Here is a 24407-nt window from a genome sequence, read left to right as displayed (position 1 = left end):
TTAAAAAAAAAAAAAGAACATGCAGTGAACTTCGGGGTCAGGACCTCAGTCCCAGACTCAGCTCTGAAGACATAAACTGTGTGTATGGGCAAATTCCCTTCCCCGCCCCCTGGAATATAGGGATGTAATAATATAGGTGCTTGCACTGTCTACTTCATAAGGCTGTTGTGAGGAAAGCAAGCCCTTTGTAAAACTGTGAAGCATCATATATAAAGGTCTGCTGTGTTACATCCTCACCTCAGAGGGAGTCTCCCTCAGTCCTGGGAGACACCCCTCAATTCAGGACGGCTTCCTATTAATTTCAGAGACAGAGACTTCCTCCTGAGCCAGACCTGAGTGACTCTGGGCAAGTCATTTTTAAACTTTTCCCTATCTCTAAAATTGGTGGGGTTGGGTTCAACGATCTATATGAAAATCACATCTCCTCTAAGCCTCAGTTTCCCTATCTGTAAAACGAGGGAGTTGGGCTAGATAACTTTTTGGCACCCTTTCTAGCGTTTAAAAATTAGGGATTTGGGCAACTACCTGGGCCTCAGTTTCTTTATTTGTAATAGGCTGGGCTAGTACTGGGCCTTGCAGCTCTTATAGATTTGGGCTATTCAATTTTCCTATCAGTGAAATAAAGAGCAGTTGGGCTTTATTCTATATTTTGGGGTGTCTTTCCCGGATTATATAAACTTTATGGACTTTTGCAATTCTGGGCTTCAGTTTCTCCATTTGTAAAATTCGAGGGTTCATGGTGCTCAGACTCAGCACTGGGTCTACAATCTATTCTTTACGAATTCTACATTCTGTAGTACATCCTCTATAGTCTTGTCTGGTCTATTCTACACGTATATTCTACCCTTTTCTATACATAGTCTACATTCTAGAGTCTCTATTGTATAGTCTGTCTAGTCTATTCTATGAGCATTCTACTACATTCTAGTTTATATTCCAGCGGGGCGCCCTTCTCCCCCTGTTCTAAGGAGGGCGCTCATGCTTCCTGACTGCGTCATGTGCCCCTGGCAGCCACACCACTCACTGCCCTGCAGGACTCTCCCTCTTCCCCAGTCCCGGGGTACTCCCCGGTCCGCCTTGCTGGGCTCCCGCCCAGCGAACCCCGTGCAGCGAAGCGCTACCCTGAAACTCCAAACCTCGTGCAGCACGAAAAACAAGAGGAGGGGCCCCATTGCCCAGGCTGTCGCCGTGGCAACCGACGCCGTCAGCGGTGCATTGTGGTCTGCAACAAAACGCGGGCGAAGGAGCCTGCGGGAACCATTGAGGTCTTCTACCAATGAGAAGAGGGCAGGCAGCGAGGGTGGGCCAATGGGCGCGAGGCGTAGGGGCGGGGCGGGCGGCAAGTAGGGGGCGGGGCCGGCACTAGGCGGCGGCATCTGGCGTGGGGTGTCTTAGATGCGCAACGGCTTAGGCAGTGAAAGCACCTGCCAGGTCGGACGGAGTGCCTGAGCCGCGCCGCCGCCGCCCCCTCCCGCCGGGACCCGTCGCAGCCGCCAGCACCCCCGACCCGCGGTGAGGAGCCGTGCTTGCCGCTACCCCTGCAAAGCGTGCAGACCCTGGGTGGGCGGTGCGGGGGACAGGGAGGAGCACCAGCCGAATGGGACCCCGGAGCAAGGGCAGGGTGTGCGCGGGGCAGCGGCGCGTGCCTCGGGCCCGGGCCGGCTGAGCGCGCGGGGAGGCCCCCAGCTAGCGTGCCCCTCCCCCCGGCCCGGCTCCAGGCGCCCCTTCCCGGACCCGTTCCGCGTGCGCGCGTGCGAGCGAGCGGGGCGGCCCCGGGCGTTCCAGCCCGAGCGCTCCCCTCCCCCCCGGAGGGGGGGAGCAGTGCAGGGGGGGAAACTGAGGCCCGAGCGGGGGGGGGGGGGGGGAGGGGATGAGCCGGAGTGCCGCGCCCCGGCCCCCTGGCGGGGCGTCGCCGACCTGGGCACGAACTTAAAGCCCAGGAGCTTCCATCCCTTCCCTTTTTGCAGGTGGAGAAACTGAGGCAGAAGAAGGGCAGGGGGCAGAGCTGGTAGTCTTCCTGTCAATTTCTCCCCGCCCTTTCCCTGTTTTTGCAGGTTGGGGAAACTGAGGGCTAGAGGGGGAGGGGAGCAGAACTTGTAGATAATTCTAGTAGAATTCCCCCCCCCCCCCCCGACACACACACACCTCGGTCCCATTTTTGCAGATGGAGAAACTGAGGGCGGGCGGGAGGGGCAAAGGGCGCCAGAGTTTGTAAATGTTTCTAGTCCGATTCCTTCCCCGCGCCCACCCCCGGTCTCTGCAGATGGAGAAACTGAGCGCCGGAGAGGGTTAAGGGGCGCCTGAGTTGGTAGATGTTTCTAGTCGGATTTCTGTTTCCCCGCCCCCTTCCTGCAGATGGGGGGAGACAGCGGGAGGGGGCCGGTTCGGCGCCCGGGCTGGGCTGCGAGGCGATCCCTGGCTGAGTTTGGCGCCGAGTGGCGCAGTCAGGGACCGGACCGGGAGATGGAGCGCTGGAAACTCGGGCGGCTCCGTGTGACTCGGCCCCTAGTGGCCTGGAACTTTCCTGGGGACAGGGGCTTCCTCTCCCCCCCATCCCTGCAATAGGGGGTGCTTTTAACTAAACGGGGCGGGGGTGGGGGTGCCTCTGTTCCGGAGGTGCGAGAACCCTCCTGATTGCCTAAACTCGGACCCCTCTGGTCCTCCCCCCTCCCCCGCCTGTTTTCCTTCTCCCCCTCCCCCAGGTAACCATGTGTGACCGCAAGGCCGTAATCAAAAATGCGGACATGTCGGAGGAGATGCAGCAGGACTCCGTGGAGTGTGCCACCCAGGCCCTGGAGAAGTATAACATAGAGAAGGACATAGCAGCCCATATCAAGAAGGTGAGGGGGCGCGGTGGGTGGAGGAGGGGGCTAGATCAGGGTTCTGGGAGCACCCACCCACCCTTTCTGCCTAGGAGATCTCAAGTGGTCCAGAGAAAGGGGACTGGAGGGAAGGTGGCTGTTAAACTGGGGAAGCCCTTGGGGTGGGGGGGATGGGGGGGAGGGGAGGCCATTTATTTTGCTTTAATTTGCATACCCCTGTAAACAGGGCTTTAAGTGGTCAGAAATTTAACAGGGAATCCCACCTAAAAGTGAATAATGCTTTATTTCCCTTTTGTGAATCTTAAGGGAGGTTGGGGGGATGCCCCAGTTGGAAGGGTTTGGGAATTTCTAGGGCTGCAAGAATCCTATATTGGGTGGTGTTTGGCCTTAGGAATTCGGCAAAGAACATGAGTGACACGGGTCTTTCAATACAACACCAAAAAAAAAACACCACCTAGCAACTGTTTCTAGGTTCGGGACCAAGTGGTCCCCCCTTCTTGCATCGAAGGCCCATCTGTGTGAGATCTGTTAGGAAAAACTGTGTGGGTGTTCCCAACAGAACCTTAGGGAAATCTTGTCAACTCTCCAGTGGGGAGAATTAGCCTGCTCTGCATGGTTTAAGAGAAAGTGGGTGGTGGTTGGGTGTTTTTTTTTTTTCCCAAAGGGGGGGGGGTGTTGCTGATGGCAGTCTGTAAAAACCTAGTAAAAGTGCCAAGCTCTCAGGCTTTGAAGGCAAAGGAAGCTGGCAGTCTTAGCAAGTAGGAGGGGAGGGTGAGGGTTCGGTAGAGACTTGGGATTAAAGATGTTAGAACAGAAATAAATACCATTTCTGATAAACACCACAGTTGTGGCCGGTTGGTGGACTCCTGCAAGGACAGCTTGTAACGTGGAAAAGAGACTTAACTAGAGGAAAAACAGGTTAATAGGAGTGAGTCCTGAGTAGTCCCCATTGGCAGGCTCTTCATCAGACACCCAGTGTGAGCTGGCACCTAAGTGCTCTCAGGATATAGAATTAATCCATGGGTGTCATCCCATCACCTTAGAACCTCTGTAAAGTGAGGTAAGCTATTCAGGGTTGGCTTAATGACATTCAAATAACTTGATAGTGGTCATTCTCAAGTCCCTTGGGTTTTTTTTCCAAACCTATTTAATGAGTGTACAGTTAATTGATAGGGCATTGGTATTAAAGTTTTCGATCTATGCCTGTGTCATCTCAGCCTTGTGAGGTAAGTAATGCCAGCATTATCATTATCCAGTTTTACAGACCAGAAAACAAAGCTTGAAAAGAATAAATATTATGTTAAGGGACTTGGCCCATGGCTAGCTATACAACTAACAGATGTGAGGGCTTCATCATTGGTAATGAAAGTCTGAAAGTGGACTTTTTTGGGGGTCAAAGTTTCTCCTCATTGCAAGTAGACCTGGCATCAGGAAGACCTGAGTTCAAGTCCTGCCTGAAACACCTAGCTGGATTGGGCACAGTTGTCACTTCATTCTCTCTGCTTCATCTGTAAAAAGGGATGAATAATCTTGGCAGCACCTTATTGTGCTGGGATTGTGATGAGGAGAGGGGTCAAATGAGTTAATATTTGCAAGGTGCTTTTCAGACCTTCAGGTGTGCTAAATAATGCTATCATTATGTAGTCTCTCCTAGTTAAAAAAAAATTCTACATTTCTCAAAGACTTAGATTACCTTTGTTTGCCAAAGTGCACTTGCTACATCTATATTATCTGTTAATCCTCGCAGCTATCCTGTAATGTAGAAGCAAAAATGGATAGTGAAATACTTACCTAGGGGGCAGCTATAGGTGGCTCAGTGGATAGAGTATTACTGGCCCTGGATTCAGGAGGACCTGAGTTCAAATTTGGCCTCAGACACTTGACACTTACTAGCTGTGTGACTCTGGGCAAGTCACTTAACCCCAATTGCCTCACCAAAACAAAAACCTATGAAGCTCTTAGAAATTGAAGTGTTTAGTGTAACTAACTAGTGGAGATAATAGGCCTTGGGGAAAATGTGATAGTGAATGGACTAAAAACTAAATTTAATCTGGACTCTTAACTAGTCACAGCATTCCTTTGACCTGACCTGACTTGGGGTTAGCTGGGGGAACCACTTAGGAAATGGAGAGCCTGTCCCTTGCACACAGACTTACTGACCTGCCTGATTGTTCCCATCCGGTCCCCTCAGCCCACCCTCCAACCCCCCTAGTTGCAGCTGAGCTCAGGCTGCAAGTATGTCTTCATGAATGCAGTATGTAGGCGACCTGGAGCCGGGGAACATTCCTGAATTCCCAGGCTCTCAGGAATGGGGATGATGGCCGGCCACCCTCCCCCTCCCTCCCGTGGCCCTCCTTAGACTGGGTGTCATTGCCTTTTCAGGAGTTTGACAAGAAGTATAACCCCACCTGGCACTGCATCGTGGGGAGGAACTTTGGCAGCTACGTGACGCATGAGACGAAGCACTTCATCTACTTCTACCTGGGCCAGGTTGCCATTCTCCTTTTCAAGTCTGGTTAGAGCAAGGCCTGGGCCTCCTGCCCCAGAGCCATCCAAATCACAAGGACTGCAGCCTAAATTCCAAATACCAGAGACTGAACTATCTTCAGCATCGCCATGGGAACACCTCGAGCTTTAAGCCTTTATCGTGTTGTTGTACAAGGCATCCTATGTACTAGTTTGTTGTGGTTATAAAACAATTAGCAAAACAGCGCTTCCCTTGGTATTTATTTTCTGTTCCATACTCTCTTCTTCTCAGCCCCCTCCAGCAAAAATACAGCTCTTTTTAAAAATAAACCTGAGAGGGTGTGTGTGTGTGTGTGTGTGTATGTCTGTGTGTGAGAGAGAGAGAGAACTTGAAGAATCTGTTTAGATAACATGTCTAGGGCTGCTGTGGGACTGAGGGCCAGCTGGCTGCTTCTGTGTGTCTTACCCATTCGGTCTTTTTTGCCATTTTTAATGCATGATTGGAAGCCTTCGAACAAACGGGACCCCTTCAGAAGGGCTGGAGCTTGAATGCATGATAGGTTTTTGTGGGGTCAGGAGTAGTTAGTTGGACATAACCTGAACAACATAGGATCAAGAAATGGGTTCTAGGGGGTGGGGAATGAATGCTATTCCTAATTAGAAATAGCGGTAGTGCCCAGGCCCATCTTGTATTAAGTTGGGTTTGCTGGTGCAGTGTTCTGGGCACTGTGCCCAAGGGAGGGGAACAGGGCAGGCAAAGTCAGAGCAACAAATGATCTTCCGGCCGTCCCCATGGCTACCCCAGTTTTGACGTCTGTGAAATGGGGATGAAATCAGGCCTGGGAAGTCGTGACAAGGAGATAATGGGGCAGTGCTTTGAGATTGGAAGATGGCTGTTTTAAAGACAGGGAGGGAGGGAGGAGGTCTTTCAGAGGTTCCCTTTTAAGACTGGTAGGATTGTTCCATAGCAGTGTCTTCGTTGCTGGTGATTCTTGGCAGGATTTTCAAATTTCCAGCCTGCTGTGTTCTACCTTTCTGCAGCTGGAGTCAGAAAGCTTTTAACTAGCAGCCAGGAGCTGAGGTGTGTTCATTAGAGCCCAATCAGCCAACAGTGGCTGCGGATGAGTAACCCTGGTTAAAAATTTCCAGCCATGGATCCTGTGAAGATCTCAAACTTCTCCCCTTTCTTTTTCCCAGCAACGAGGGTGAGAACAGACTAGGTCCCGCTGGCTGGGAGTGCAGAGAAAGGAGCTGGTGAGCTCACGCTTGTTTTTTTTCCACCAATTTGGTGAAATTTGGGCATTTTGGCTCTAACTCATCTGGTAAAAGATACTAGGGAGAATAAATCTGCCACCAGATGTATGGTAAGGGCACATACTTACATGGAAATATTTAAAATGCTGGAAGCTGTTAACTCTAATTTCTACCACCTAGCTGCCCCACTCTTTATTTTTTTAAATCACTCCTGCTATTCCAGCACTTAGGCAGGGACCAGTTTGTTGCATTGAGTATTGGGTGGAGGTGATCTTGGGTCCCTAAAGACCATTCTGCAGTTCATTCTCTGACCCACCCTACTCAAAAATAAAAGCTTGGTGTCAGGACTTACATATGTTCCTCCTCCAGTCTGGGCTGTGTTGGTTTGCAGGGTGATGCATATTTTTTGGCCACTGTGATTTGTTTGTCCTAGTTGGGAGACAGATTTTGCTTGCATTCCTGTGGATGGAGTGTGCCCATTTTATACACAAGTAAACAAGCCCTGAGCTGTGCCTTGTTTGCTTGTGATCACAGCAAGCAAGTATCTTTAGGCAGATCTTGAACCTGGGGAGGCTACCTACCTCCTGTCCCCTCCCCCTTCACTACAAACTGCCAATCACTGTGGCTCTCAGTCAACTTTGGTTGGAACCCCCTGTTAATAGATTCAGCCAATGTGAAGATCTGGGTGGTCTTAGAATTGAATCCCCCTTCTTGCTGAATCTCCTACAGCTTGGCTGTTAGTGAAAAACACTTGCTTATTGAGTGAGCCAGCAACCCTGGCTGCTTTTCTGAATGCTTCAAGCCCATCGCTATCTGTAGGCTCAACAGAAATCAAGTGGCTTCACGTCGGCTTTCTATATTTGTTAGTTCTGCTACCCAATCCAACAGTTCGCTAAGTAGGTATGATCTATGTTTCTCGAAACAGCCAAATCCCATCTCTGCAATACCACTGGAGATTGAGATTTTGATGTGTGGCCCTAGCCTGTCTCTTGCCAGCAAATGGGTGCAGATTACAAAAATCTATTTTTGATTGTGATGGGAGAATATGATGTTTCCATGGAGATGAGACGGGACCGACAGTGCACCAAGTTCTTCTTCCCTGTCATGAAGGCCCAGAGGGGTTAACGCAAAACAGACTTTTAAACAAAGGCACAGCCTATTAACGTTTGATCGAGATTTAATTGCTGTTCCTTTGCGGTCAATATATGTTACAAAGCAATCTAACTCCTGCCATCTCCCTTCACGGGTGTTCCAAGATACAGGTAGGACAAGCTCTACAGTAAAATGACTATCACAGGCAGGAATTTGGGTGTCAGGCATAATGATGGCGCCAACAACAGGTCACGGCTGTGATGCAGCTTATCTTTGTGCCCTTTCAAGTATAATTCCACTACTATTCCCCACATGGAAGCTGCCAGACAAGGCACACCCAGGAGCCTTTCTATAGTTTTCTTAGCCAAATGAATGCCAAAAGCAAAGTGCTCTGCACGGAATCAGGAGCTGAAAGCTTTCAATCTGACGAGTGACAGGACAAGGTAAATCTGGAGATTCTGGTGTCCTGCCCACTCCCACCTCTTTACAGGGGACAAAACTGGCCCAGAGAAGGCAGAAAAGAACAGGCCGAGGGGTAACGCTGATGAATTTGAATGACTCCACTCTGCTCTGCAGTACCCAGAATCCAGTCTGACCTCTGCAGAGAAGGCAGCCCTGAGGGCCAGCCGAGCTGTCACAACTTCAGGCCACTAGTCCCAAGTATCAGTAGGGAGCCCTCCTGGCACCTGTGAAAAGTCTAAAGGAAGGCAGGGAAATCAGACATGACAAGTCAACTCGTTTAATGAGCCACCGCCACCACCACTGCCACCCTTGGCCTTGGGCAGGTTCCTCCTTCCCGCTCCCCCACGAGGGTCCATCCTTTCCCTCTGCATGATGTGGTGGGGAGGCAGAGGAAAGAGCCTGCTCCAGTCTGAGCTTCTGTGCTCATTTCCGCCCCTCCCACCCACACACGGCACATCCAAAAAAAAACCCGACAGAAGGCGTTACACGGGAACCAAGCAAACGCCGCCCCTGGGAAAAGGTCCCAAGAAGCACCAGCTGACATCGGAAGTGACGAGCCATCTTCCCTCGCCGAGGCCGCTCGTCGCTTCGGGCCCCTCACTGCTCGGGCTGCAGCTCTGACCGGGAGCAGCACCTGTCCATCCCCTGGCCTTCTCCGCCGGACCACCCAGTGGGGCTGAGCTGAAGTGGAGTCACAGCTTGAAGCCCGAGTGTATGGCCACGATGCCCGATGTGAGGCTCTTGTAGGTCACCTTCTGGAAGCCAGCATCTTCAATCATCTCCTTGAACTCTTCCTAAAGCGAAGGCGAGAGATCAGCAGAGAAAACCTGTGATTTGGCTTCTCTGCTTCTGGGGGAGCAGTCGGGGCTACTCACTTGTGGTGGGAAACGCCGGATGCTCTCCACCAGATACTGGTAAGACTTCCAGTCCCCAGCGATGACTTCTCCCATGACTGGGATGACCTGGAAGCTATAGAGGTCATAGAGCCTGCACAGGAAGGCAAACGGCAGAGGTTGGCAAGGGCCCTGCGGACGCCCCACCTCCCCAAGAGCCCACAGTTCTGTTTCAGTACAAATGCCTGTCTGCTCTTGCAGGGCTCAGGATGGGAGACAAACTAAGAGAGTGGCGAGCTCTGACACTGACTCTCCCTGTTCTGGTGGGGAGACTGAGGGAATCGGTCCTTCCCTCCGCCAGCATTTCCCAGGGGCCTCCTCCATGCCAGACCCTAGCCCAGGAGTATGCCATTCTTACTTGGAAATGATGGGGTTGTTCACTTGGCTAAACTCCAGACAGAGAAACCTGCCCCCTGGCTTCAGGACCCGATGGGCTTCCTCAAGTGCCTGAAAAGACAAGAACACAAGAGAGTCCTACTGGGGGGGGCCTTCCTCAATCCCGCCAAGGCGAAGCCCCACAGTCCCTCCATTACATGGCTGGGGAGAGGGGAACAGTCTTCTAGAGGGGGACTGAGGGTGGGGCCTGTGTCTCCAACCCGAGTGGGACCCTGATCTCTCATAGCTCCAAGATGCAGTGAACTAGGCGAGGCCCACACCACCCTCTAGGGTTTAGCAGAGCAATGTGTTTCCACTTTTGGAGTGAAGACAGTGACCGATCGGCTGGGATCACGTAAAAAATCACCGGGTGAACAAAACTGCCCCTAGAAGTTACAGACCAGAACCTCCACAAGTCAGGAAATGAGCCTGTCGGCGTGGAACACGACAGACCCCTTAGAGCTCGGCCAAGGAGGGGCCAGGTCCCTTGAGGTCTTTCCAGCTTGGTGTGAGACCTGTCAGAGCTCATTTGTGCCTGGTTTGGTTCCTGGAAAAAGGCCAAAGGTCACCTCTACTCTGCAGTGAGACACCAAAGGACTTAAAAACTGGACTGCAGGAAGACACAGCTCTGTTACTTAGCACCAACAGCATGACCTCACTCACGAGGACATAAGTGAATGTGGTTACTGCTAAAGCACTTTAAAAAATCTGTGAAGGGGCAGCTAGGTGGCACAGTGGATAGAGCACCAGCCCTGGAGTCGGGAGTGCCCGAGTTCAAATCGGGCCTCAGACACTTAACACTAATTAGCTGTGTGACCCTGGGCAAGTCACTTAACCCCAATTGCCTCACTAAAAAAAAAAAAAATCTGTGCTAAAAAACTGAAAATGGGGGAAGGGGGTGCCCACCCATTGGGGAACGGCTAAACAAATTATGGTATGTAATGAAATCTCACTGTGCCGTAAGAAATGATGACATGGACAGTTTCCAAAGACCTCTAAGAAGGGATGCAAAATGAAGGGAGCAGAGCCAGAACAAGCCACACACTAATCAACATATTGTCAAGAGAATCAACTGTGAAAGACTTGAACATAGTGATCGGTGCAATGACCCACCACGATTCTGGAGCGTCAAGGATGAAGCCTGCTCCCTCCCTCCCACTAGGAGAGCAGATACCCTTCAAATACAGTGTCTCTGGACACTGCCTGTGCAGGAAGCTGCTTTCCTTGACTATGTATGCATAAGTGGGGTTTCTTAAAAATTCTTTTTGTTCAGTTGGGGGGAGGGAATGGGAGGGAGAGAAAAATAAATGCTTGTTAATTTTTAAAACATTAATAATTTGTGCTATGGGAATTTGACAGCTGATCTTCCTTTCACCTCCCATTTCAAGAGAGCTTTACCAGCAGAGCACAAACTCTAGGGTACCTGAGAAAAACAACCTTTGGCCGTTCAGGCAACAAAGGACTCTGGGAATTCTGCTTTGGGCAAAATATCATCTTCCATCAAACAATGCAGCATGCTGCCAAGCACTGTCCTAGGTCAGGTCCTACCCTCTTGGAACTTGTGGCTAATGAGGTGAACGAGCCTCCAACAAAGACAGCTATAACACATTATAACAATAAGCACATAACAGAATTATACAACAACAAACTAGGCGAGCCCTTTTAGAGTTTGTGAATGAAGACTAGTGCTCTGTATCGCCAAGAACTCTAACTGAAGCCTGAGACAGGCCTCCTAACCTAAAACCTGTGACCTGAGAGTCTTTTCCTTCTTCCTCCCACCCATTAATTAAGTCAGGCCCCAGACATCCCTCCAGGCTCACCCGGTCGATGTGTGTGACATTTCGGATCCCAAAGGCAATGGTGTAAACATCAAACTTGTTATCATGGAAGGGCAGCTCCTCAGCATCGCCCACCACCCAAGCCAGGCCTGAAAGAGAACGATGTGTGAGCCGCACCCCGGCCCCAGGAGCTTCCCTCTGCCCCCAGAAAGCTGGTCTGTGGTCGGTGCTGATCTTCCACCTTGAATTTAGTTTATTTGGTTCATTCATAAAGTAAACATTTATTAAGGGTCTGCCTACTGTGGGTAGAATCTCAGGTTGGAAAGGACCTGAGGCCAGCTAAATCCAATCCCCATCAGACCAAGAATTCCCTGTCTAATCTATCCACCCATCCGAATGGTTGTGTGGCGGCTAGAGGAAGGGCAATCCCCTATTTCCTAGAGGCAGCCTTTCCATCTTGGATAGCTCCAACTGTCGGAAGTTTTCCTCCTTTATTACATCCAAATCAAGCCCACTGCTGGATCATAAGATCACAGAACGCTCGAATGGAAATCAGGGGCCAACTAGTTCAGCTCCTTCACTTAACAGCTGAGCAAACAGACTGGTGCCACTGGGTCATCAGAGGTAAGAGCCGTGCCCTCCCACGGCACTCCAGTCTCTCACTCTGTCCTTGGGCTCAGGCACAATCAATCCAGGTCCTCCTTTGCCATGGCCCCCCCTTCCCTCATCTACCTCATCTCCCAGGCCACATGACCTTCCCCCATCACTGTAGGCCCCATGCTCTGGTTTCTCCAGATGTGTGCCTAGAGGGTGGGCGGCCCTACTCCTAGACTCTAATAAGGCCTCGCCTGATGCAGCCCAAGATCACACGGACTCTTCTGGACGCCCTCTCACCAAAGTGATTCAAACGGAGGTCAGAGGGCAGCAAGGGAGGGAGCGCAGTGGAAAGCACTGGCCCTGGATTCAAGAGGACCTGAGTTCAAACACAGTCTCAGACACTTGACACTTACTAGCTGTGTGACCCTGGGCAAGTCACTTAACCCTCATTGCCTGGCAAAAACAAAACAAAACAACAACAATAAAAAAAACCCAGAGTGAACAGAGCCTCAAGTGGCGCTGAGGAGGGCACAAGGTTAGGCAGAACGTGGCCCTGCAAGCCCTTGTGGTCATTCTAATCCAGTAGAGGGCTAAGACACAAACAGGGACAACCACAACATACAACCTGATGTGACACATGGACTTGCTCTAATCCCAGCTGACTCACCAAGTCCCCCAGGAAGCATGGGGTTTGCCCGCCACTAGGCGCGCCTAAGCCAGATGAGGCTACTTCAATATTAGGAACCTCCATTAGCAATCCAGAGAACTGCAGGCTCTGCCTGCAGAGCTTCGGTTCCAAGAGCAAAGATAGACTATCACAGATACGTGGTTTTCCATATCCTTCTTTACAAAAATAAACATTTCTGCTCTATGCACTTATCTCTTCCCCACTTTATTTGGATTGGACTTATTTTTGGCAAGGGATGTTTGTAGTAGAAAAGGACAGACGATGGGGCAAAGGTGCAGAGAGCTCTGGACTCGGGAGTCACCATTCCCGAATTCAAATCTGCCCTCAGACACTGGCTGTGCAAATTAGGGCCAAGCTCTTAACCTGTGCCTGCTTCTGTCTCTTCCCTTGTAAAATGGGGATGATGGTCATAGCATCTACCTCAAATGAGACCACGGTCACAAGGCACTTTGGAAACCTTAAAGTGATACCCAAATGCTGGCTATTACTAAGCAGCAGGGCTTAGAAGTACGGACTCAGTCTCCGACACTGTGATCCAGAGACCTAGGCTGACGTGCACCCCACAGGCAGATTTATGGAGCCGCAGAGTTTGTGTGACCCAGGCTCCCATCATTTTAAATGAGGAAACCGAGGCACAGAAAGCAGCTGTGATGCGGCCATGCTCACCCAATGTGTTTGGTGGTGGCAGTGGTAAGACTAGAACCCCTGTCTCCAGACTCCCCATCCCACTGCAGGGAAGTGACCCAGTCCATGGCATGTACCTTTCGTTTCCTGAAGCTGGCCACTTTAGGAGCCAAGTCCAAAGCACAGAACTTCCCAGGGGTCCATATTCTGCTAGCCTCCTGCTCCTCCTCTAGACACCCAAAGCTATGCTCCAGAGAGGAGGTAAATCATCTTTTCAAGTACTGTTGACCCCAGGAAGACAGATGTGCAGGAGCCTCATTCCTCATGGAGGGACCCCACAGAGGAGGGAAATACAGTGCCTTTGTCTAAATACACTAGCAACTGTCCATCTTCTGAATGGTGCCGAAGGGTAACAAAAGAATCCTTCATCCTTGGGACTAAGTGGGCTGACACTGAGACAGGCGGGTGGCCCAGGGCTGGTGGAAGCAGTTCCTGCTGGGGGTGGGAGGAGGAGAAAGAAGAACTGAGAGAAACAAAGAGCAAAGGCACATGCAGAAGGGAATGGTCCCATGCATGGCTAAGTGGCTTCGTACCCCTCAGTGAAGAACCAATGGGATCAGCTGGGCAAGGGGGGGGCACATACAGGTGGAATTCTCGCCAAAAGCACCAGTAAACTGGGGTCACTGGGGCGGCCTATAATTGGAAACAGACCCTTGTCTGGCTTCTCAGAGCAGGGTCTCCCTTGCACCTATGACTCCTGCCTGTAAGGACTCTGGGAAGTCTAAGATTCAACATGTTCCAATCCTTTGAAGATATCCCCCGTTTCCCCTCCCCAGAATCCCCTTTGCCTACTTCCTGCAGGACCTACCTTTGTGGTGGCCTAACGTCTGTGCTTTCTGCTTTCCAACTTTAAGCATTTCTTTGTTAATGTCACAGACGACCACGTGGGACTCCCCCAAGGGGTTACTCCGGTTATTCTGGTACCACTTGGCAATTTCTTCCCAGGACAAATTTTGATGGGATTTCAGCTTCCTCTGCTGCTGCCTCTGGTTCTGGGCCTTGATGTAATTAAGGAATCGGAAGGCAATGTCTCCTGTATAACCAAACAAAAGGGGAGGCACATCAGAGGGCTCTCTGACCACAGATGGACCATTCTAAAGGGTGTAGGCCAATAGGCCACGGGGGCTCAGGTCCCTCTCCACACCCAAATAATTTCTTAATGTATACGACTTTCTACAGCTCAGAGATTAATTTATTTGTTACGAGCTCATGGCATTTTAGAAAACTATCAGTAAACAGACTGGCACATTTAACCCCAAACTCCTGGGATGAACTATTAGTGAAAATATTGATAATCTTGAGATGAAACATGGTATAATGGGTACAGGGCTGGGCCCTGGGATGAATCCTGGCTTAGACACTTCAAAGCTGTATGACTGCGAGCAACCTCTCTTGGCCCCAGATACCTCATCAGCAAGAGATGGGGTGAAGCTGGCAGCTCGTAAGCCTTAGGAGTGTCTCTCTGCAGGCTGCCTGCGTTCTGGCCATCGTCCTGACTCCCTCCTACCAGAACACTGGCTTCTGCCCCTGGAACCACCACGGGCTCTGAGAGGCAGCACAGGGCCTGGCCCCTCTGAAGTGCTGAATAAACACATTTGATCACCGATCCATTGACATCAGCCAGGATGAGGAGGGCAATAGTTTTTTAAAGATCTACCAAGTGCCTGTTTTCCTCACAGCCACCTATGAGGCCCAGCTCCCAGGTACAAGCATCCAAAGGATCATATTACCTAATGGACACAAAGGAGTTTTAGGATAGCTGGCTGCCTGAGAAAAGGCAACCAGGGATGGAAATGCAATATAATGGTAATACCTTATACAGTGTCTTGCACATAACAAGCACTTAGGAAATGTCTGCTGAGCTGTACTGAGAGCTGTGGTTTTAGTGGTGTGGATTACAGCAGCAGGGATTGAAGGCCCTTCTCTTTGTCACGAATGGCAATCATCAATTAAAAAAAGAAAGTCGTCTGGTGGCCAATCCTCCAGTGATGAGTCCCCAGGAGCCTCGATACCCTTCTCTTGACAGGCCTAAGTCAATCACTGAGCCTGTACTAGGAGCCTTTCAGACTTGGTAAGGGTAGGCCAAGGTCCTGCTGTTCCATGATGTCCTAGCTTTTGAGAAGCCAAGGCCGCCAGCAGGCCACAAAGGGGTGGCTGGTGTGAGTGGAGAGGAAGAGGAGGAAGACATTCGCTGTCTATAGGAAGTGCCCAATGGCTTACCAACAATCTCCCTTCAAACTGAGGCCCAGAGAACCAAACCGCAATTTGCCCAAGGTCACACAAGTAGAAGGTCTGGCTCCAAAGCTGCCTCTTTCTACTATATTACGATAAGGGTGAAGAATAAAAATAAATCGAATTACATTCAAAGATGAAACAGAACAATCAAAACTTAGTTTGAAAGTCCCGTGGGAATAAAACTGGCCATTCTCTTTTTATAATTTTGCCACCGTTAACACCGCTCCCAACACGCAGCAGACTCCTCTGTGGTTTGGGTCCACACACCGCCACTCAACTCCTATAAAACGCAGGGCCTTGTGCCCCAGGTGAGAGGCACCAAATCCAAGGGGCTTGAAGGCCCTGCCCGCACAAAGCCTGCAATCTGAAAGTGAAGAACACATCCCATTTCTATGGAGCATTCCTACTGCATAAACTTTCTCTCTCCAGCTCTGGTCTAACAGTAGATGAATGAGGCTGCTCCAGGAGGGACTGACGGAATGCTCTGACCAAGATAAGTGGGGTTACAAAATAAGCTGCTACCTGTGCCTCCAGCCACATCAAGGAGCTTAGTCCCAGAGAAAGGGTGCATCTTCTGTAGCAGCAAATCCTTCCAAACACGGTGGATCCCCAGGCTCATTGAGTCGTTCATCACGTCGTACTTTTTGGCCACACTTTCAAACACCTGGTAGACTAAAGTGAATTACAAAACAGCCCATCACAAGTGTGTTAGTGGGAGCCAATTCATTGAGAAGTTTTTTCATGAAAAGACCAACTGTCTCTGGACACTTCTCAGTCTGGTACCCCACAGGGAGGCCCATCATCTGTCTCCTCCCTGGCTCACCTCACTGCCAACAGCCTGTCCAAAAATGTTCTTTTGGATCAGACCTGAGATCTCAGGAATTCCTAAGGAGGAAACTTTTCACACCAGCACCTGCTCTGTAAGGCAGTCTTAAAAGAGCCAATTCTCCCCCTCCTCAAACTACACCTCCTTCATAAAGGATCCTCCCAAATAGTGCACTCTCTCCTTCCTCTAAACCAAGCACTTTATACCACTCTTTTATGTTAATTTTTTTTTTTTGCGGGGCAATGAGGGTTAAGTGACTTGCCCAGGGTCACACAGCTAGTAAGTGTCAAGTGTCTGAGGCCGGATTTGAACTCAGGTCCTCCTGACTCCAGGGCCGGTGCTCTATCCACTGTGCCACCTAGCTGCCCCCTACTTTATACCACTCTTACTGGGAATGCACATCCTTTTGGTCATAGGCAGTCACAAAATGTTTAAGAGGGAAGGGGCCCTGGCAGTTGCCATCTGGTCTAACCCCTGTCTCAAAAGCAATCCCTACTACAAGATGCCTGCCAAGTGGGTATCCAGCATTTGTTGGGGACCTCTAATGAAAGAGAAGCCATTCCACTTCTGTGTAGTCATTAGGAAGTTTTTCCTGACACCCAGCCTAAATTATCTTCTTTCTAACTCCACCCCATCCCCCCCACCCCCCAACTGCTTCGGGTTCTGTTCTCTGGGGTCAAGCAAATTAAGACTAATTAATCTCTCTTCTACATGACGACCTTTCAAGCCACTGTGTCTGTGCCACCTCTTTTATTAGTCTGCAAGTTCCTCCAGGCCAGGGACCATTTTATGTCCTTTCTCTCCTTCAATCCCTAGTGCAAACACTGTAGGAACAGAATAGACGGTCTTGAATGAATGGCTCTAGGCCAAGTCTATTTTTTATTTTTGCTGCATTTTAAAACACAAACTTGAAAAGTCTCAATGCAAGGAATCAGACTCAGTTGGACGACTTTTACCTGCCTTTCACATTTTTTTACATTCAGTTTCATTAAGGATGTCAAACCTTCTGACAGTTTTGCTTCAGGGCTTTACACAACAGCTCTCCTGGACCGGGCTTTTCATTAAAGGCAGTCAGCTCATACTTTGCTTCCCCATTTATATGAAATAGGTGAAGCTTCCTAATTCACTAATCCTGTAGTAGCAGTGAAAACGGCCCTGGACTTACAGTTAGGAAGTTCTGGATTAAAACAAACTCTCTGGTGCTTACTAGCCACATCACCTTGGGGAAATCACTTTACCTCACTGATGCTAAATTTCCCTCACTGTAAAATGGCAATTACACCAGTACAACATGATGACAGGCTGTACAGCATTGTCCAAGGACCAATCCAGACAAGGCCAGAATGGATCATCAGTGGGGCTACAGAATGATGCATTTTTTTGGCCTTAGCAGCTTCCAAAGACCTCCCAAAAGACTGCTTTCTCTATCGGGAAAGGTGGTAACTGACAAAAATCACAGATGCTTGTCATGCTTTGCTATCATGAGAAAATTATTAATAATAGGGTGCTTTGGGGACTCAGAGACACCCCTACACACACACACACACACACACACAGGAGCTCTGGCTGGTTTTGCAGGGCCAGCCCAGAGTCAGGAGGATTTTCTCTTTTTTTTTTTTTTTGAGGCAATTGGGGTTAAGTGACTTGCCTAGGGCCACACAGGTAGTAAGTATTAAGTGTCTGAGGCCGGATTTGAACTCAGGTCCTCCTGACTCCAGGGCTGCTGCTCTATCCACTGCGCCAACTAGCTGCCCCTATTTAAATTTTTTTTTTTTGTGGGGCAATGGGGGTTAAGTGACTTGCCCAGGGTCACACAGCTGGTATGTGTCAAGTGTCTGAGGTCAGATTTGAACTCAGGTACTCCTGAATCCAGGGCTGGTGCTTTATCCACTGCACCACCTAGCTGCCCCGAGTCATGAGAATTTCAAAGGAAATGTTGATCAACCTTCCTAACTAACTAAAGGAAGTTAACTAACTTAAGACCACCTTCTTCAAGTCATGTCAATCAATAGACTTGAATGTTACTGGCCAATTAGCTTGGATCAAGGTTGAGTGACCCACCTCTGAGACAGGTTAAAAACCCTGGCGAGGGGTCTCTTGCTCTCTGGGCATGCTCTTCCCTCTCCCATGCTGTGCTCTTGCTTTCTCTCTCTCCCCCCCCCCCATCCTAGGTATGTAGGACTTCTTAACTTTCTGAGCCATGTGCTCTCTTTACTAATATTTAATGTGCTTTAATAAATGCTTAATGCCCTCAAACTGGTGCAGTAGCCCCTAATTTCTAAGTAACAAATACATTAGAACCCCAGCTAATTTTCCCCAAACTTGGGACAGTAATAGGGCGACCTCATAAATTTTTATTTGCCATACTATACAACAGCAATACATAACAGAGTGGCTGGGGCCTGAGGACTAATCTAGCTAAGTCTGAAGAGGTGGGGCTAGTTTGGCCACCAGGTAATGGCCATGGTGACCTGTGAAACAGATAAGAAGGATAGCAATATTTCAAGGACCCAAGATGCCCTAAGGATGATGTTATAACAATAACTGACACCAACAAAAATTTTTAAAAACCTGCTGTACCCTAGATTTAGTTGGAAAGAACGTCAGGGAATCACCTAGGCCAGGAGTCCTTAACCTGAGGTGCATGACATTTTTTATAGGTAATAATATTTATTATTTAAGTTTTCAACATGCATTTTTATAAGATTTTGAGTTCCAAATTTTTCTCCCTTCCACCCTCCCCAAGACAGCAAACAATATGATATAGGTTATATATGTACAATTGTGTTAAACATATTTCCACGTCAGTCATTTTGTAGGAGAAGCATCAGAACAAAAGGGAAAAACCACATGAAAGAAAAAACAAAAAAAGACAAATAAAGTAAAAATAATACACTTTGATCTTCAGTCAGACTCCATGGTTCTTTTTCTGGGTGTGGGGAGCATTTTTTCATCATGAGCCTTTTGGAATTCTATGAACTTATTTTTAAATTAAATTAAAATTTTGGGGGGGGGGGGCAGGGCAATGAGGGTTAAGTGACTTACCCAGGGTCATATAGCTAGTAAGTGTCAAGTGTCTGAGGTCAGATTTGAACTCAGGTTCTCCTAAATCCAGGGCTGGTGCTTTATCCACTGCGCCATTAAATTTTTAAAAATTAACTTATTTAAAAAAAAACATTTTGATAACAGTATTTTATTATGATTGTTTTTCTTTATAATCTTATATGTTTTCTTTTATCCATTTAAAAATATGATTCTGAGAAGAAGCCTTTACCTGCCTGACAAAGGGGTGTAGGACACAAAGGAGACAGAGATCTCCTGGACTAGTCCCATCCATTCATTTTTGTAGATGAATGACTTGCCTAAGGTCACACGGGAGTCCAGGCCCTCAGACAAATCTCCTGTTTTTTCCAGTACCTCTACCCACTCAGAGTGAGTCCTCCTGTATAAAATGAGGAGCTGAACCACTAGATGTGCTCTACAATTCCTTCCAGCTGTGGTATTCTTTGTTCCCAGGAAGGGTGAGGAGGGTTGTGTAGCTAGGAGCTGTGACTGTGCCTCAGTAATCAGACAGTGTATAAAAGCACTTGGCAAACTTTAAATCTCTCTCTAAATGCCCATTGCTACTTTCTCTGTAAAATAAATCAGCTCAGTGATTTAGAGCTGAAAGGGACTTGAGGGGTAATCCAGTCCAAACTCTCATTTTTTAAGGTCACCTTGCAGAGGGTGACTGACAGAGGCAGCGCTGGAACCATGAGGAGATACCTCTACGATGTCTCTTCTCGATTTAAATCTATGATTGCTTGGCCTGCCCTACCTCACCCCCGATTGTCCCTTCACTCCCTCCCTTTCCAATCCCTTTGACAGCTGGGGTCAGGCCCCATGGAAACAAAACCCAACAAGGGTGTGGCCTCCTTAATCAGGGAACCACAGGGTCAGTACTGGCCCCCAGGTTACCTTACTCAGAGCCCAGCAGACCCCCTATCCTTATCCTCGACTCTCAGTCCAGAGACCCCTTATTCCATACCCTCAGAACCCCTGGACCACTTAAACCCTTTATTCTATCTCAGACTAAGGGGTAAAGACACCCCTTAAATCTTTCATACCCCTTCAGCCCTTTATACAACAGAATGAAGAGTAAATGAAATAATGCCTGTAAAGCACTCTGCAAATCTTACAGCATTAAATAAATGCTATTATATTACAATTATCCACCTCCTCAGACCCCTGACTTCACCCCCTCTTCATCTCCTCAAACCCCGCACCCCAGCTTCTGAGACCCCTGACCCCATCAGACTCCTCATGCTACTTGGACACTTCTCTTTCCCCCCAGTGTCTCAGACCCCTCGATCCTCTCACCCCAAATCCTGACAGCATTACAACCTTGGGTTCCTTATCCCCTCTCCCTTGATCCCTCCTCCCATTCCCCACAGACCCCACACTCATCACAAGCTTGTCGTCTCACTATAAATTCCTTCTCTTTGCTTCCCAGACCCCTTAATGCTTCCCTTCATATTCCCAGGTCTTGGGTTCCTCATGCCCTTTCCTCAGGACTGAGGCCCCCTTCCCCCTTCCGGTTCCCCTCCTCCTCCCATCAGCCCCCTCTCTTACACCTCTGGACCCCTCCCCTCCAGTCCTCTGGGATTTAACAGAGGTTTATTGTCATCCCAAATACTCACAGAGTCCAAATAAAGTTGAATGAAAATCTCTCAAAATATAAAGAACCAGTAAAAACAATCATAACCACGTGGGGTCAGTTTGAGACAAGATCATCCCTGTAGAACATTCAGATGGATTGTATATAAACGCTTGGCACAGTGCCTAGCACACAGTAGGTCCCATGCAAAAGCTTCCTTCCATCCTGTTTTCTTCTATTTTCCCGGCCTTTCAGCTCCCACAGACCCCCCACCCATTTCAAGTTCCTTCCCCTTTTCACCAGGTTGCTTCCCTTCCCCATGCCCTCGGACTGCACGCTCTCCCTTGGGCCCCGCCCCTCCCCGGCTCAGACACGCCCCCTTCCTGGGCCCCGCCCCCTCCGTGCTTCACCTTTGTCCCCCTTTTCTTCCTCCGACACTGTTTCAAAGCCGAAATGCGTGTCCGCCCTCGGCTTCTCGGTGGAGAGCGGCCGGGCCCAGCCGCCCCAAGGTGGCCGCAGAGACAGCAAGGCCCGACTCCAGCCCCGGCCGCTCAGCCGCCACACCGCCCGGCTCCCGCGCGCCGCCATGACGACCTGGTGCCTAAGACGTCAGGCAGTGGGGGAACGTTCGGGCGCGTGACATCAGAGAGGTCCTAGCCAATGACGAAGGGCCTTAGAGCCGCCTCCGGGAAAATCAGCATCCTGGGAAACCGGAAGTTCAGGGGCGGGGCCTGTAGGGGACGCTAGTGCTGCCGCAGCTGTTCGCTCTGAGAGTGGTCCCACCCCCTCGTGGTCCTTCCAGAGGTTGCTACATCTGGATAGAGCTCTCTTCTGCCCTCTGCAGGGATGAGGTGGGTGCTGCCCATCCACGGTCATCCTGCAGCAGCAGAGAAAAGCCGGCTTCCTAGGCTGTATGTCATTACATGGCTATTCTCATTATTATTCTCCTCATCTCTCATTGGATTGACTTCAGAGAGAAGTTGGTATCCAGGGACCAGACATGATGCTGCTATTGTTCTTCTGATTGACATGAAGAGGTGACATAGAGTCAAGAAGACCTGAGTTCAAATGCTACTACAGACAATTGCTGGCGGTATGACCCTGGACAAGTCGTGTAACTTCTGTTTGCCTCAGTTTCTCTAACTGTAAAATGGAGATAATAAAATAGTCATAATAATAATTCCTCCCTTGTTGTTGTTTGTCCTTCATTCTCAAAGAGGACCATGACATCCCTTGCACTGAATTGGATTTAAGTGAGGGAGGGCTGTGCAAGGTCACCAACCTCACTCCCTCTTCCAGTGCCATCTGGGTTCAGTGGCAAAACATATATCAGGACACATGGAGATGACCCTGGGTATTTAAAGCAATTGGGGTTAAGTGACTTGCCCAGGGTCACACAGCTAGTGAGTGTCAAGTGTCTGAGGCCAGATTTGAACTCAGGTACTCCTGAATCCAGGGCTGGATAGCTCTAGGACAAAGTTTTTCCTTTCATATAGGGCATTTTTTTTTTTGGTGAGGCAATTGGGGTTAAGTGACTTGCCCAAGGTCACACAGCTAGTGTGTCAAGTGTCTGAGGCTGGATTTGAACCCAGGTCCTCCTGACTCCAGGGCCAGTGCTTTATCCACCGCGCCACCTAGCTGCCCCCATATAGGGCATTTTCTACTGGGTTTACCTTTGCTTCACAACTCACAATTTCAGTGGGTTTGCCTAGTTACCTCCTAGTGTATACTTCACCCTAAATCCACCATTGTGCATACCTTTTGGGAGGCTGATAGGTGGCACAGTAGATAGTCATGGAGACAGGAGGACCTGAATTCAAGTGTGACCTTAGATACTTCTTGGATGTGTGACCCTGGGCAAGTCACTTAACCCTGTTTGCCTCAGTTTCCTGACCTGTAAAATGAGCTGGAGAAGAAAAAATGGCAAAGTTCTCCAGTATCTTTGATTTAAAAAAAAATAGCAAAGAATTGGACACCCCTGAACATTGGGAGGCTGATTGGTACTAATGATTCCATAGTTATTACTTTTCAGCACAGTATTTCTCCTACCATCTCATTTTATCCTCATCGCACCCTTGAGAAATGGGTAAGTTTTTTTGTTTTTGTTTTTTATTATCAGTTTGTCCAAGGAGAGATTGAGGTTAAATGACTAGCACTTAGAACAGTGTCTGGAGCATGGTAGGTACTTACTAAATGCTTGTTGACTGACTGACTATAGTTAAGATCAGATCGTTGCCATGGTCTCCTTACCCCCTCCCTCTGGCCATGAGACTAGTCAGAGAATTTAGAACTGGAAGGACTTTAGATGATCCATTTCCATGCCTTCATTTTAATTTTGATGCAGCCTAAGCCCAGAGAAGGAAAATGACTTGGCTAAACTCATCCAGGTAGTATATAGTAGAAGTGAGGGTTGAAATAAGGTTTTCCTACTCCATATTTACTGCCTTCTACTCTTCCTTTTGAAGGCAACTAGCTGAGTGACACAGTGGATAGGATGTTAGACCTGGAATCAGGCAGACCTGAGTTCAAATGTAGTCTTTTTTTTATCATAAAAGTATTTTATTATTTTCTGGTTACATGGAGAGGTAGTTTCCAACATTTGTTTTTATAAGATTTCTAGTTCCAAATTTTCCTCCCTCTCCCTTCCCTCTCCAAGACAGCAAGCAATAGTTTACATATGTACAATAATATTATAAATATACAATATAGGGTTTTTGTTTGTTTGTTTTTTGTGGGGCAATGAGAATTAAGTGACTTGCCCAGGGTCACACAGCTAGTATCAAGTGTCTGAGGCTGGATTTGAACTCAGGTCCTCCTGAATCCAGGGCCAGTGCTTTATCTACTGTGCCATCTAGCTGCTCCTCAAATCTAGTCTCTGTTTCTTTTTTCTGTGTGTGTGAGAGGCAATGAGGGTTAAGTGACTTGCCCAAGGTCACACAGCTAGTATGTATCATGTCTGAGGCCGGATTTGAACTCAGGTCCTCCCAAATCCAGAGCCAGTGCTTTATCCACTGCACCACCTATCTGCCCCTCAAATCTAGTCTTAACTGGACCCCATGCAAGTCACTTAACTGCCATTTGTCTCCATTTCTTCATCTGTAAAAGCGGGGAATAATAATAGCACTTACCTCCCAGGGTTCTTGTGAGGATACAATGAGATGATATTTAAGTTCTTTGCAAGACTTAAAGAACTGGGTAAATTTTGTTGTTATTTCTTCAGAATTTTTTCTGCTTCCAAAAAAAATAAAAAATCCTGGACATCAATACACCTTGAATTTATGTTTACAATAGGTGTCCCACGGGCTTTATGAGGTTTCCTGGATGGAAAGGGGATGGGTATGTGGTGTGCTAAGCACCAGCCATGTAGTTTTCCATTTAGCAAGTTAGAACCAGCCAGCACATATTTCCCCCCTCCCCCAGCCCCCATCTCCTGCTGTCACAAGCTTGCATCTTCAGCTCCATTTGGCACTGTATAGGCGTCTTCCTCACCCCCATCCTTTTCACATTCTGTGTTTATGGAAGGGAGGGTGCAGACCATCTTGAGCAAAGGGAGGAAGGAGGTGGTGGGTTTTGCTTTCTTTTCCATGTGTTTCCTTTCT

The 24407-nt window shown here is 48.8% G+C and overlaps 2 protein-coding genes across 2 annotated transcripts; one reads left to right on the top strand and one right to left on the bottom strand.

Annotated features, from left to right (window-relative positions):
- Positions 1–1358: 1358 nt before the first annotated feature.
- DYNLL1 (dynein light chain LC8-type 1) lies at positions 1359–5530 on the top strand. The gene is made up of 3 exons (XM_043993591.1): positions 1359–1512; positions 2703–2840; positions 5205–5530. The coding sequence occupies exons 2-3, from the start codon at positions 2709–2711 to the stop codon at positions 5340–5342; spliced, it is 270 nt and encodes an 89-aa protein (XP_043849526.1). The 5' UTR covers positions 1359–1512; positions 2703–2708; the 3' UTR covers positions 5343–5530.
- A 2173-nt stretch (positions 5531–7703) lies between these two features.
- On the bottom strand, positions 7704–21431 carry COQ5 (coenzyme Q5, methyltransferase). The gene is made up of 7 exons (XM_043977997.1): positions 21219–21431; positions 15869–16018; positions 13920–14144; positions 11185–11291; positions 9348–9436; positions 8972–9083; positions 7704–8890 (listed from the first exon to the last, which is right to left on the bottom strand). The coding sequence occupies exons 1-7, from the start codon at positions 21394–21396 to the stop codon at positions 8789–8791; spliced, it is 963 nt and encodes a 320-aa protein (XP_043833932.1). The 5' UTR covers positions 21397–21431; the 3' UTR covers positions 7704–8788.
- Between the last annotated feature and the right edge of the window lie 2976 nt (positions 21432–24407).

This window comes from Dromiciops gliroides, chromosome 1 (assembly GCF_019393635.1).
Source record: "Dromiciops gliroides isolate mDroGli1 chromosome 1, mDroGli1.pri, whole genome shotgun sequence".
Lineage (NCBI taxonomy): Eukaryota > Metazoa > Chordata > Mammalia > Microbiotheria > Microbiotheriidae > Dromiciops > Dromiciops gliroides.
Note: the sequence above shows the minus strand (reverse complement) of the source record. Positions and strands in the feature narration are given on the sequence as shown.